The sequence below is a fragment of the Pantherophis guttatus genome, chromosome 4 (genome assembly GCF_059756535.1).
Source record: "Pantherophis guttatus breed Tessera chromosome 4, ASM5975653v1, whole genome shotgun sequence".
NCBI lineage: Eukaryota > Metazoa > Chordata > Lepidosauria > Squamata > Colubridae > Pantherophis > Pantherophis guttatus.
In genome coordinates, this window is record NC_142066.1 from 120386506 (window position 1) to 120400613 (window position 14108).

At 44.0% G+C, this 14108-nt stretch overlaps 1 protein-coding gene across 1 annotated transcript; it reads left to right on the forward strand.

Annotated features, from left to right (window-relative positions):
• Positions 1 to 3195: 3195 nt before the first annotated feature.
• LOC148114329 (uncharacterized) lies at positions 3196 to 11958 on the forward strand. Its single transcript, XM_087894539.1, has 2 exons — positions 3196 to 4689; positions 11271 to 11958. Exons 1-2 carry the CDS (start codon positions 3225 to 3227, stop codon positions 11288 to 11290), a joined length of 1485 nt encoding a protein of 494 aa, XP_087750665.1. The 5' UTR covers positions 3196 to 3224; the 3' UTR covers positions 11291 to 11958.
• The last annotated feature ends 2150 nt before the right edge of the window (positions 11959 to 14108 follow it).

Genomic DNA, 14108 nt, shown 5'->3' on the forward strand with positions numbered 1-14108 from the left:
AATCAGCATGTGAGAACAAGAGCTAATAATTCTCACACAGAGTTACAATACAGCAACTGTATCTGGTCCTGAATCATATGATAAATCAGTAATCTGAGAAAGGAAATGCTAAGTCCTCAGACTTACGACTGGTCCTTGGACATACGACGCAATGCTCCCATTGGCTAAGACGCGCCAAGAGCCGGCGAGAGAATTCCAGCAATCTTATTGGTTGGGAGGTTTGACAGCTACTGTATAAATAGCTGTCAAACGCCTGAGTTGCTGTTCTAGTTCTGAAGCTGTTCTGTTAGCTGTTAGCAATAAACCTCTGTTCCGTTTACACCTGCCTTGCCTCAGTTATTGCCCACCGTCGCTCTACAGAGCACTGGCGACAAAGGTGGGATCATGGGCATGAGGTAACAGGTAGCTAAGTCACTACGAGCTGAAGCTGACGGTGTTAGCCAAGGGCCATCTGAGTCAATTGCAACAATACGTCGCCCAAACAGCTTCACTGAGAACTAGAACCCTGTCCTTGTCAGGATGGCACCTCCAATTTTCGCTCCCTTCAGCCTGCTGACTGAGACCTGGAACTCATACGAAGCCCGCTTCAAATGCTTCCTTGAGGCAAACGACTACACAGGCCTGACCAGCAGCCGAAAAAGGGCTCACTTTTTGAACTCATGCGGCCCCGAAACGTTTACCACAGCGATGGCTTTGATGGCCCCTGTTCCTGTCCAGTCAGTTCCCTGGGAGGTTTTGAGGGAGAAGCTAAAGAATCACTACGCGCCAACTCCCTCACGTATCGCTCGCAGGTTCAACTTCAGGCAGATTCTCCAAGGTGAAGGGGAATCTATCAACCAATACATAGCTACCCTCAGAGCTGCAGCTTTGAACTGTGAGTTTAAAGACTTGGAGGATTCCCTATTAGAGCAATTTGTATGTGGGGTTAAAGACCCACGCATACAACACCATTTGCTTGAAAAAAGGGAAATCACCCTCCTGTCAGCTATTGAAGAGGCACAGGTGTGTGAGCTGTCAAGCAAATCCACCATGGAAATACAGAAATCGCAAAGCTCCATCCCTGCCAACAAGCCACCACCATACATTCGGAAGAAGTAGACCCAGATGAAGAGGACAAAGAAGAAGACAGCAAAAGTCACCTAAGAACTGTGAGGGGCAAAGTTAATGCCCCGGAAAAAGAGTTTACAGGCCCGCCGTGCCAGGGCTGCGGTGAAAAACATTCCAGAGCCAATTGCTGCTTCAAAACAGCAGTTTGCCGTAGGTGTGGAAAAAAGGAGCATTTGGTGCGCGTCTGTAGAGCCAACCTACAGACTTCCCTGACACCCACCAGCAGACAGCCTTTTCAGAAAATTGCGAAGCCTAGTGGGGACTGCTACACCATTCGTCGAGAATCCAGATTCCCAGATGTGGCCACTTGCCAATCCACAACACCATCTAGCCACAAAATTTACCTCACAATTACCATCGAGGGTGTCCCTTGCCGCATGGAGGTTGACACCGGATCCTCCAAGTCCCTCATCTCATGGGACACCTTGCTTAAACTGGTCCCCACATGCAAGAAACAAAACCTGGAACCCTGCCATCTGCAACTGCGAGATTACCAGGGGAACCATATGTCACTGCGTTATTTTATTTCCCAGCTGAGCTTCATTATTTTTGGACTAATAGACTTACTGTAGTTTGCCAAGTTCCTTATCAGTAAGCTACTACGCATGTCCATCCACCCACATTACTTCTCACACTTTTTCCTTTGTTCTCTTGCCACGGGTGCCGGTTGCTGAAAGGCAGCTGGCCCAAATTACTTCCAAAATGTAACAATTTACTTTTCTTAGTTAGTGAGGTGTTTTATTTTCTTTATAACAAATAAATGAGTTTTATTAGAAACCTTCCTCGCGTTTCTTTTCAGATTATTGCAACTTGGAATAAGCCACGATTCATCTCCTCTAAACCAGGGTAATTAGTCCCAGAGCCAAACATGGGATTAATAAATGCCCTGACATCTGGTAGCTCTCGGACGGTTTGATTTATGGCTTTTTTCCTTGTTTTGTTATTTCTGATAAGACCGCATAGGCAATTAGTTTTTAGCTACTGAGGTACGCTAATTATATTGCTGAGATGTCGAAACAGAAGTAAAACAAATACAAAATGTATTTTGCTGAGAAGGTGGCAGAAAGGAGGTTTCCAGATTTCCAGCCCCTTACTACAGCCACACGCCTGGAACAAGAAAAAGCCGTGGGAACAGAAATGGAGGGAGATAAGACAGAAGCTGTTTTTGAAGATGATGATTTACGACTGAGGTCAGTAACATTTTCTTCTGATCTTCCAAGCTCTGAAAAAGTCTTCCCAGAACCTTCTGAATTTGTAACGCTCGATGCAAGGCCAAAGCACACTGCTGAGCAAAATTCCTCCCACGCAGAGAGAGAAACAATTCATTATTCTCCTCGAAGCTCTAAGCTCACCCTGGATGAGCTGGCTATGAAAGCCTATCGTGACCGTATAAAACTCTATGAACAGCAGCTATCCCAGGCAAAAATGGCTATATCTATGCTTGAGCAAGATATGGGAGATAACTTAAATTTTTCAAAAAGCGCCATATTGCCTTCTTCTCCGGAGCCAAAGACACTCCCCCTGGTGGATTTTGTGTCAGGCCAATTAAGGCAGAGAGTACTGCATACGTCACATGAAAGTCTCCCTGATCAAGTTACACATGTTTTACATAACCACTCCTACTCTAAAGCATACAAAGCCCCGTATGCAAAGCTGCCCAAAGCTAAAGGTGCAGCACCATCTGCTGGCGAAACTAATTTAGTACAGGAAGCTGAAATGCCACAAATGTTTCCACAGGCCCAAACTCAAACACCCTCTGGTGGTGTTGGTGTCTTTTTAGATGGAACACAATTAAACTTAATGAAGCAAAGGCAAATGACTGCATCTCCAGCAGGTCATGCCAATATTGCAGATCAAGCACAAATGGCAACTGGAATACAGCAGATTCCAGTGCATCAGCCACAGCAGCTACAAATGCCTGCATATGTGCCCCAGCCACAAGTGCAAATAGGGCCAGCTCCTGGCCCACCTCCAATGGCACAACCAAGACCATTTTTAGGTCCACAACAGGCACAGCAAATACCACAGGCATTTCTGCCAGCACAGCCAGCATACCAAGTACAGGCTCCTCACCAGGCATTTCTGTCTCTCCACTAACTGGTGAGTCAAAACTAAAAATGTCAGGACACAATTACAAAGCCTGGGTCAGTGAGATTACACTATTGCTTCTTAGAGAAGGCACGCACTGTATGGTATTTAACCCACCTGCTCCACCTTGGACTTATGCAATAAGAGATTTAGAGATAAGGGCTCGCACAACATTATTGATGTCCATGGATACTGAACTACAGGTCACTTTTCCACCAAATACAACAGCCCGACAAATTTGGGCTGAATTGGAAAATTGCTACAGGCCTATCTCAATTGAATCTTCATGTTTACTCATGTCTGAACTCCACGGTTCGAGATTGAAACCTGGTGAACAAATTGGAGGACATTTGACCAAACTGAAAGGTCTGAGAACAGAATTGAGAGAAAGAGGCCATAACATTGAAGATATTCAAATGATCAGCATCATTATTAACTCTTTGAATTATGAATGGAAAGATGCTGTTACAAAAATTAACCAAGTCCCTATTGCTGAACGCACAGTGGACAATGTCTGTAGACTTTTAATTGAAGAAGAGGCATTCATGTTGGCCACGCCACACTTGAGAGGACCACCCGCATCAAGAGCTCCAGCTAGGCGCCCCTTCCAAGGAAGGACCTACGCTCCAAGGATGCCAAGATGCAACACCTGCAATCGTGTGGGACATGCCACCCGGGATTGTCCCCAACGAGTTCCAGCTCCCGTCACGTACCAGCCCAGAGGAACAGATTCCAGAGGCAGAGGCAGAGGCGGAAGACAAGGTCGTCATGGTCCCAAGCGTGATCCACAAACTCCACTCGCCACACTGGCTTTAACCAATGCTCCACAACCTCAACCAGAGTACGACAGACGACTCCTGTGGACTTTGGACAGTGGTGCAGCATTGCATGTTACCTACAGAAAGGAACTTTTCACAGAGATGCACGAGCCTGAACCAGAACTACGTGAACTTTATTCTTTTTCCAATCATCCTTGTCAGGTCAAAGGAAAGGGAACTGTTTATGTTGAAGAGCTCGATGCATTCATTCCTGATGTTTATTACATACCAACAGCAACCAGTAATTTGCTTAGTCAGTGTCACTTGTCTAGAATGTTAAAGTTCCAAGTTCACCACCTTGAAAAAGCAAGTTACATAGTTAAAGATGGAGATATTGTTCCTGAAACCATGTTAATTGGTGGTGTTTATTACTTAAAGCCAAAGCCTAAAACACAAACACAGGCAAGTATGCAAACTCCAAAAAGGGAAGGCACAGGCCCAGATAGAGATGCTCCAGAGAGAGATCCTGTTGCTACCCCTAAGGCTGCTAAAGCCAACAAAAGGAAAATTGGTAAACAGGTTGCTCAGAGCAAGCCTGAGGTTCCGCATAAAAATGTTAATGTTGAGAATTCACTAACTGGTAAACCTTTGCATTCCAGGTGTATCCATAAATGGCATAGAAGATTGGGGCATGCCAGTTTCCGTGTTCTTAGGAAGATGCCGGAGTTCGCAAAAGGTTTGGATCTAAAGGGGTGTAAGGTGTTTTTGGATTGTGCTGTATGCAAAAAGGCCAAATCCAAAGCAGCAGCCATTCCCAAACGCGCTACACGCCTGTCAACACGCATTTTTGATTTGGTTCACATTGACATAGTTGGTCCATTCCCGCCATCATTTAGTGGTAGAAAATATTTTCTAACAATTGTTGATAATTACTCTAGATATGGAGATGTCAGGGCATTTATTAATCCCATGTTTGGCTCTGGGACTAATTACCCTGGTTTAGATTAGAGGAGATGAATCGAGGTTTATTCCTTGTTGCAATAATCTGAAAAGAAACGCGAGGAAGAGTTTCTAATAAAACTCATTTATTTGTTATAAAGAAAATAAAACACCTCACTAACTAAGAAAAGTTAATTGTTACATTTTGGAAGTAATTTGGGCCAGCTGCCTTTCAGCAACCGGCACCCGTGGCAAGAGAACAAAGGGAAGAGTGTGAAGCAAGTGAAGGAATGTGGGTGGATACGGAAACACGTAGCTTACTGATAAGAAGTTGGCAAAGCTACGGAGAGTCTGACAGTCCAGAAATAATGAAGCTCCGCTGGGAAATAAAATAACGCAGTGACATTCCCCTTCTTTTGCCAGTTGAGCGAATATCAGTACATCATCAAATAAGGCACATCTTCTTTCACAGATACTCGTGTTGAGCTGCTGGAAGTGGTTTGTTGAGCATATCAGCAATTTGATCATGTGTAGATACATATTGCATTTTGACAAAACCTTTTTTCACTAAATGTTTTAAGTTTTGGTAACGAATGTCAATGTGTCTGGACCTAGAACCTGTAAAATGAGATTCAGAAATATAAACCACCGATTCATTGTCTTCCATCACGGTGATCGGTCAGATCGGGTGTGTCCAGATATCTGTGACTAAAGCATCAAACCAAGTTAGAGAATTACATGCATCTGAAACACAAGCATATTCAGCTTCAGTAGATGAACAAGAAACAAAATTCTGTTTACGTACTTGCCAATAAACAGGACATCCATTTAAGAACATCATATAACCTGAAGTACTTTTATGTGATTTCTTATCACTTGCCCAATCAGAATCTGCATAACAACATAATTCTGCATAATCAGTATGTGTTGGTTCTAACAATAATTTCATGTGTTTGGTGTATTTTAGGTATCTCAATAATTTCTTAATACATGTCCAGTGAAACTGTTTTGCCTTACCTACGTGTCGAGATAAGAGATTAACACTAAGTGCAATGTCGGGTCTAGTCCAACTACTAATGTACAACAGTGACCCAATGACTGAACGATAAAGTGTTTGATCCTCGAACTCAGGACTTGCTTCTTGTGTCAAGTTGTGAAAATCTGTTTGCATGGGTGTCTTTGTTGTGTTAGCATCTTTCATGTTGCAATGATGCAAAATTTGTTCAATTTTATCTTCTTGTGAAAGACTAAACCCCTTTTTGTGAACACGCACTCATCAGTTTCGGACTTAATAAAGCCCATTGAATTTAGTTTGTCAGTAAGACATAAGTACCACATTAAACCAGATTGTTTCAGACCATAGAGACTTTTGTTTAGGAACCAGGTATCCCCTTCTTGCTGTCGGAATCCTGGAGGACTTTTCACATAGATCTCTTCGTCTAGGTCTGCATGTAGATAAGCCGTGTCAACATCAAACTGGAAAACTTCTAAACCAAGGATAGTTGCAGTTGCTAAAGCAATTTTTACACTCTCAGTTCTGACTGTCGGTGAGTAAGTATTTGTGTAGTCCTCAGGATAATGTTGAGCGAAACCCTGAGCTACAAGTCTGGCTTTGTACAATGACTCACCATTTGGTTTCTTTTTGATTCTGTAGACCCATCAAGTGCCAATGACCTTTTTGTTTGCTGGAGGTTTTGCAGGTGTAAATACTTTAAGTTTCTTTAGACTGTCCATTTCAACCTGCATTGCATCATACCATTTGTCTTGCTCTGAATCAGGAAGCTGCTTGATTTGTGTGAAATTATCAGGTGGAAGTGTAACATTGCAAATCAAAGGCAAGGGTGCTTTTGTCAGTTGCCAAGAATATCGTTGTGGAGGAATCCCTTTTGTGGCCCTCTTGGAACATCTCGGAACAACTGTCCAGTCTTCTTCTGCTTCGTCCTCGTCCTCACTTTCATCGCTAGTGTCAGCATCCGCGGCTTGCGAAGACGGAACATTGGGTTGAGAAGAATCAGTGGAATCTTGATCATCAATCTGTGTGGCATCAGCAGTATCATCTCTGGGAAAATAAACTCCAGGATCATTGGAATGAATCCTGGACCAGTCAATATCTTCTTCAAAATTTGCAGATTGGGAAATCACAATTGCATGTTTAGAGTCAATAAATCTGCTCCATTTTGAGTTATCATCAATACCCATAAATCTCAGTCTCTTTGCTGCTGGACTTCCTTTTCTTCTTTGAGCTAAGGGAATGTTCACCATAGCATATGAACCAAAAATATGAATGTTTTTAAGATTGGGCTTGTAGCCATACAACATGAAGAAAGGAGTCTGATTTGTTACACTACTCCAAGTACGGTTAACAATGTAATTTGCATACTTGATAGCTTCACCCCAGTATATCTTACCAAGGTTGGCGTCTTCTAGGAGACAACGCATCATGGTTTGCAGTATCCCTTGTCTTCGTTCTACGACTCCATTATGAGCCGGTGTGTAAGGCGCCGACGTCTGATGAATAATTCCATTCTTACGCATCCAGTCCTGGAAACGCTGAGACATGAACTCGGCACCACGATCACTCTGGATTCTGGCGATGCGAACTTGGTGTTGGGTAGAAACAAGGGTTGCAAAGTCTTTAAAGATCTTTTTTTTTTTTGCCAAAGCTTTGCAGAGATACTTCACATTGAAATCATTAGGTCACATTAGCACTTATTTAGATGTTCAGATTGAAAAAACACAGAAGGGGTTTAGTCTTTCACAAGAAGATAAAATTGAACAAGTTTTGCATCATTGCAACATGAAAGATGCTAACACAACAAAGACACCCATGCAAACAGATTTTCATAACTTGACACAAGAAGCAAGTCCTGAGTTCGAGGATCAAACACTTTATCGTTCAGTCATTGGGTCACTGTTATACATTAGTAGTTGGACCAGACCCGACATTGCACTTAGTGTTAATCTCTTATCTCGACACGTAGGTAAGGCAAAACAGTTTCATTGGACATGTATTAAGAAAATATTGAGATACCTAAAATACATTAAACACATGAAGTTATTGTTAGAACCAACACATACTGATTATGCAGAATTATGTTGTTATGCAGATTCTGATTGGGCAAGTGATAAGAAATCACGTAAAAGTACTTCAGGTTATATGATGTTCTTAAATGGATGTCCTGTTTATTGGCAAGTACGTAAACAGAATTTTGTTTCTTGTTCATCTACTGAAGCTGAATATGTTTGTGTTTCAGATGCATGTAATTCTCTAACTTGGTTTGATGCTTTAGTCACAGATATCTGGACACACCCGATCAGACCGATCACCATGATGGAAGACAATGAATCGGTGGTTTATATTTCTGAATCTCATTTCACAGGTTCTAGGTCCAGACACATTGACATCCATTATCAAAACATAAAACATTTAGTGAAAAAAGGTTTTGTCAAAATGCAGTATGTATCTACACATGATCAAATTGCTGATATGCTCAACAAACCACTTCCAGCAGCTCAACACGAGTATCTGCGAAAGAAGATGTGCCTTATTTGATGATGTACTGATATTCGCTCAACTGGCAAAAGAAGGGGAATGTCACTGCGTTATTTTATTTCCCAGCTGAGCTTCATTATTTTTGGACTAATAGACTTACTGTAGTTTGCCAAGTTCCTTATCAGTAAGCTACTACGCATGTCCATCCACCCACATTCCTTCTCACACTTTTTCCTTTGTTCTCTTGCCACGGGTGCCGGTTGCTGAAAGGCAGCTGGCCCAAATTACTTCCAAAATGTAACAATTTACTTTTCTTAGTTAGTGAGGTGTTTTATTTTCTTTATAACAAATAAATGAGTTTTATTAGAAACCTTCCTCGCGTTTCTTTTCAGATTATTGCAACTTGGAATAAGCCACGATTCATCTCCTCTAAACCAGGGTAATTAGTCCCAGAGCCAAACATGGGATTAATAAATGCCCTGACACCATATCCCCACACTGGGCCAAATCAAACTCCTGGTGGAGTACAAGACTTTTACAGGCAGCCTGCCTTTAGTCATTGTAAATGGCCACCTCCCTAGCCTGCTGGGTCTTGACTGGTTTCGCGCCCTTGGGCTTGGCATTACTGGCATCTGTTCGACCACCTGTGACGACTTCGAAGACATCCTGACTGAATTCGCTGAGGTTTTTGACAACGAATTAGGTAAATATAAGGGGTCACCAATATCCCTTAACCTAGACCCCCAAATTGTACCAATTAGATTAAAGGCTAGGAGAGTGCCTTTCACACTTCGTCCCTTAGTAGAAAAGGAACTGGACAAGCTGATAGCCCAAGGCGTCCTAGTGCCTACTGACCATGCCCCCTGGGAGACCCCCATAGTCATACCCATCAAGCCAGATGGGTCTATAAGAATCTGCGCTGACTGTAAGTGCACAGTCAATAGGCCCTTCAAGCTAACCCCTACCCAGTGCCCGTGGTGCAGCACCTGCTCCACTCCCTTGGGTGGGGAACCATTTTCGCAAAGCTAGACATGGCACAAGCCTACCAGCAGCTTTCTGTGGATGCTGCCACGGTTGAGGCTCAGACAATAGTGACCCACTGGGGCGCTTTCAAGTGCCAACGTCTCCAGTTTGGCATCAGTGTCGCCCCTGGGATTTTTCAGGGCCTTATGGAACGGCTCTTGCAAGGGTTGCAAGGAGTCGTTCCCTATTTTGATGATGTGCTCATCTCAGCCACCAACCAGGCTGACTTGAAACACAAGCTGAGGGCAGTCCTGCACCGTTTCCAAATGGCTGGGCTCAAGCTGAAGAAACAAAAGTGTAGAATTGGAGTGCCCAGGGTGGAATTCCTAGGGTACCTCATTGATGCCACTGGCATCCACCCAACGCCCTCTAAGGTAGCAGCCATCAGAAAGGCCCCAACCCCGGCTAACAAAACCGAATTACAGGCTTTCTTGGGGCTTCTCAACTTTTATAGCATTTTCTTGCCCCATAAAGTATCTGTTGTGGAGCCTCTGCACAGGCTTCTGGACAAAAAGACCCCTTGGTCTTGGGGCCCCACAGAAGCCGCTGCTTTTGCAGCTGTCAAAACCCTTCTAACCTCTGATGCTGTCCTCGTCCAATATACTGACAGCCTCCCCCGGTCCTAGTCGCCGACGCCTCCCCCTTTGGCATTGGGGCTGTCCTCAGTCATGTCTTACCCAATGGCACAGAAGCCCCCATTGCATTCTATTCCAGGACCTTATCCTCTACGGAATGCAATTACGGCCAAATAGATAAAGAAGCTTTGGCTGCAGTTGCAGCCATAAAACGCTTCCATGACTATTTATACGGCCGTCCCTTCACGTTAGTCACTGATCACAAGCCCCTACTGGGGCTGATGGGAAACAAACAAACCCCTCAAGTCCTCTCACCACGCATGTCAAGATGGGTAGAGTTCCTAGCCTCTTACTCGTACCACCTCGTTTACCGCCTGGGCAAGCATCTTGCCCACGCAGATGCCCTTAGCCGCTGCCCACTCCCTCTCTCCATGCTAGACCCCTCCCCAACCTCATCTGTCCTCCTCATTGACTCTTTCAATTTACCAGTGACCGCTTCTGACGTCACTGCCCTATCTGTCAAAGACCCCGTCCTGCGCCAGGTCCTCGACTGGGTGTGAAGGGGCTGGCCTATGGGAAAAGTGCCCTTAGAGTTCAAACCATACCAGGCCAGACAGCACGAGCTGTCAGTACAGCGGGGATGCCTCCTGTGGGGAAACAGGGTAGTCGTGCCATCCCAGTTACAACGCAGGGTCATGGAGTGCCTTCATGAGGGACACCCTGGCATTGTCAGGATGAAGGCATTGGGTCGCAGTTATGTCTGGTGGCCTAATTTTGACCAGTCAGTCACCGCTTGGGTCACCAGGTGCCAGGCATGCCAGCTATCATGCCTAGTCGCCCCAGCAGCCCTGTGAGAGAGTGGGAAATGCCAAAAAGCCCATGGTCCAGGATTCATGTGGACTTTGCTGGCCCCTTCCATGGGCAAACATTCCTAATCATGGTGGATGCATATTCAAAGTGGGTTGAGATAGAATTGATGGCATCTACCACAGCTAGCGCTTTAATCAGGGCAATGCAGAGACTATTTGCCACCCACGGCCTTCCTGACATTCTCATCTCTGATAATGGGCCGCAACTAACTTCTGCCTCATTCCAAATCTACCTGGCAGGCCTTGGCATCTGTCATGCCAGGGTAGCGCCATTTTGCCCAGCCAGTAATGGGCTGGCTGAACGTGCCGTGAGATCAGCCAAGGATACCCTATCCAGGTTCGCAAAACGGGACTGGCCAGAGAAAGTGGCAAGGTACTTATTGACCCAACATGTAACCCCCTGCCCTTCTACCAACAGGAGCCTTGCTGAACTGTTAATGGGCCGTCAGCTCCGAACTACCCTTGACCGCCTGCACCCCAGTTATACCCCGGATAAGCCCCCAGGGTCTACCAGTCGCGACCGCAGCTTCCGAGTAGGCGACCTTGTCTTTGCCCAAAACTATGCAGGGGAACCAAGGTGGCTTCCTGGAAAATAGTTCAAATCACGGGGCCCTACTCCTACCAAGTTGAACTACCTGATGGCCGACTCTGGCAGCGCCACATCAACCAACTACGCGCACGCATCACAGGAGGCGAAAGGGAGACAACAAGCCAGCAGGAATCTGAGACCCATCCAGTCCCTAACTGCGAAATTCCAGGCCCTGTCTCAAGCGCGCCTCCCGCAACCAACTTACCTGGTGAACCGGGCCCGCCGTCCAAAGTTGAGTCCGACGCTGAGGCTCCGGTAGAGTCACCGGGAGTTCCACAGGCTGCACAGGCACCTCCCACTCCATCGGAGGCCGTTCCAGAACTGCGCAGATCTGTGCGGACCAGGCGGCGCCCTGCCTACTTGAATGACTATGCATGCGCTATCCAGGAGGGAAGGGGTGCTAAGTCCTCAGACTTACGACTGGTCCTCAGACATACAACACAGCGCTCCCATTGGCTAAGATGCGCCAAGAGCCGGCGGGAGAATTCCAGCAATCTTATTGGTTGGGAGGTTTGACAGCTACTGTATAAATAGCTGTCAAACGCCTGAGTTGCTATTCTAGTTCTGAAGCTGTTCTATTAGCTGTTAGCAATAAACCTCTGTTCCGTTTACACCTGTCTTGCCTCAGTTATTGCCCACCGTCGCTCTACAGAGCAGGAAATCTCTACTAAATCCACTTAGATGTGTAGCCCAGTCTTAAAAGAATATCCAGCTTGGAACAGTTGAATGGTATTCTGTGGATAACTAGAAGGGATTTGCCCATTTTTGTCAAGAAATAGTTCCTCAAGTGGGTTTTCACTCTTCTAAATTTCAAATCTTTCTATAATAATCAGGTTACAGTAAAACTAAGGGTTTATCTGCATAGCCCAAGATCATTTTCATGAGCTATGCAACAAAAATGGGTTCAACAAGTTGATAAGCCATCATATGAATAGAATAGAATAACAGAATTGGAAGGGACCTTGGAGGTCTTCTAGTCCAACCCCATGCTTAGGGCAGGAAACTCTACACCACTTCAAACAAATGATTATCCAATCTCTTCTTAAAAACTTCCAGTGTTGGAACATTCACAACTTCTGGAGGCAATATGGTCCATTGAAGCCAAGCAGATCACTTCCCCTAAATGCATCACTTCAAGATGTCTTCACAGGCCTTGTCTGATTAGATATGCTCCCATTTTCCTAGTACTATTTTCATACAAGAACTGGACCAATTTCACTCCGCCTCAACAATCAGATGTTGTAAAGACATGTATATCCTCAGCAAAGAGAACGAGGAATTTCTTGCTACAATAAATGATATGCATTCAGATTAATTCAAATTAGATTACATTAGATTAAAGTTACAGTACAATGATCCTCAGTGATTCTTTATAACTAGTTAGTTCTTTAAAAAAAAGAGAAAGGTTGAGGATTTGTCCAAACCTAAGAAGCATTTGAATAGCTTGGAAGTGTAACAGGATAAGTGAAATCAGCCTGAGAAGTATTAAGGAGCAGCCCATAATGGTTGCCATTTTTATTATTAATCAATTTACTATTTAATTATCTTCTAAATATTTAGATTTTATTATGCAGTAGCACTGCTTTATTGACTATAAAGATTAACTAGAGACTGCTACGCCTAACATGCCATGAAAGACCACTATGTGGTTCTTCAGATTTTGTTGAACTTTAATTTAAATCTGCTCTTAAAATAGCAATAGCACCTACATTTATACAGCTTTAGAGTGCTTTACAGCCCTCTCTAAGCGGTTTACAGAGTCAGCATATTGCCCTCAACAATTTGGGTCCTCATTTTACCCACCTCGGAAGGAGGGAAGGCTGAGCCTGGTGAGATTTGAACTGCCAAATTGCAGTCAGCTGGCAGTCAGCAGAAGTGATCTGCAGTACCGCACTCTAACCACTGCACCATGGCTCAAACTCTTGAACATTATTCATTCTCATAAACTTCATTCTCATGAGAATAATAAGTAATCATTATACTATTATTTTGATCAGCAAGATATACTTTGATTTTGGAAAAGATTTTAATTATCTCTTAGAGTAAGTCAAGAAAGCATCTATCAGGCTATGAAATATTTAAGAAGTTTATCATATATAGATATCTTGCATGAATTAATGCAAAGTCTTGATTTTTTCATGAACTGAAACATCAGCAGAGCAGAGGCACACGAAGAAGCTTAATTCAAGGTTGTTTCTTGTCCAGCCACCTGTGTGCCTGACCTATTTGGTTTCTTTTGTTTAAATTAGTAGCGAAGAGCCACAATTATTGCAGGTGTTGAGAATTTAGAATGGCAAAAGAAGTACACATGGGCAAAAAGTTATTTCTCCTCCCTTCCCTTTCCCTTTTGAGATGTTAAGCCAAAATTCCCTGATTCTTATCTACAGCTTGCAGAACTCTTTGAATGAGGTCATCCAGGAAATGTAATCAGTCCTGTATCATTGTCACTACATCCTAGACGTTTGAATTGTAGAACACTGCCTGCTTCTATGACCTAATTTACTGCACCATTAACACATCTGTTTTAAAAGTTACTGCATACAGCATACATACCATTGATGCCCTTTCCCACACTAATATTCCAAACCATCAACTTTTTGCCTCATGAAGGTAAATGTCAAAATTAGTAGAACAATGCATGGTAGCTGATAGTTTGCTCAGCATGTC

Coding starts and splice junctions, on each gene's coding strand:
- LOC148114329 (XM_087894539.1), top strand. CDS start 3,225: ATGTCAGGACACAATTACAAAGCCTGGGTCAGTGAGATTACACTATTG. Junction 4,690..11,270: donor GATGCCGGAGTTCGCAAAAG/GTTTGGATCTAA, acceptor TTCTACCAACAG/GAGCCTTGCTGAACTGTTAA.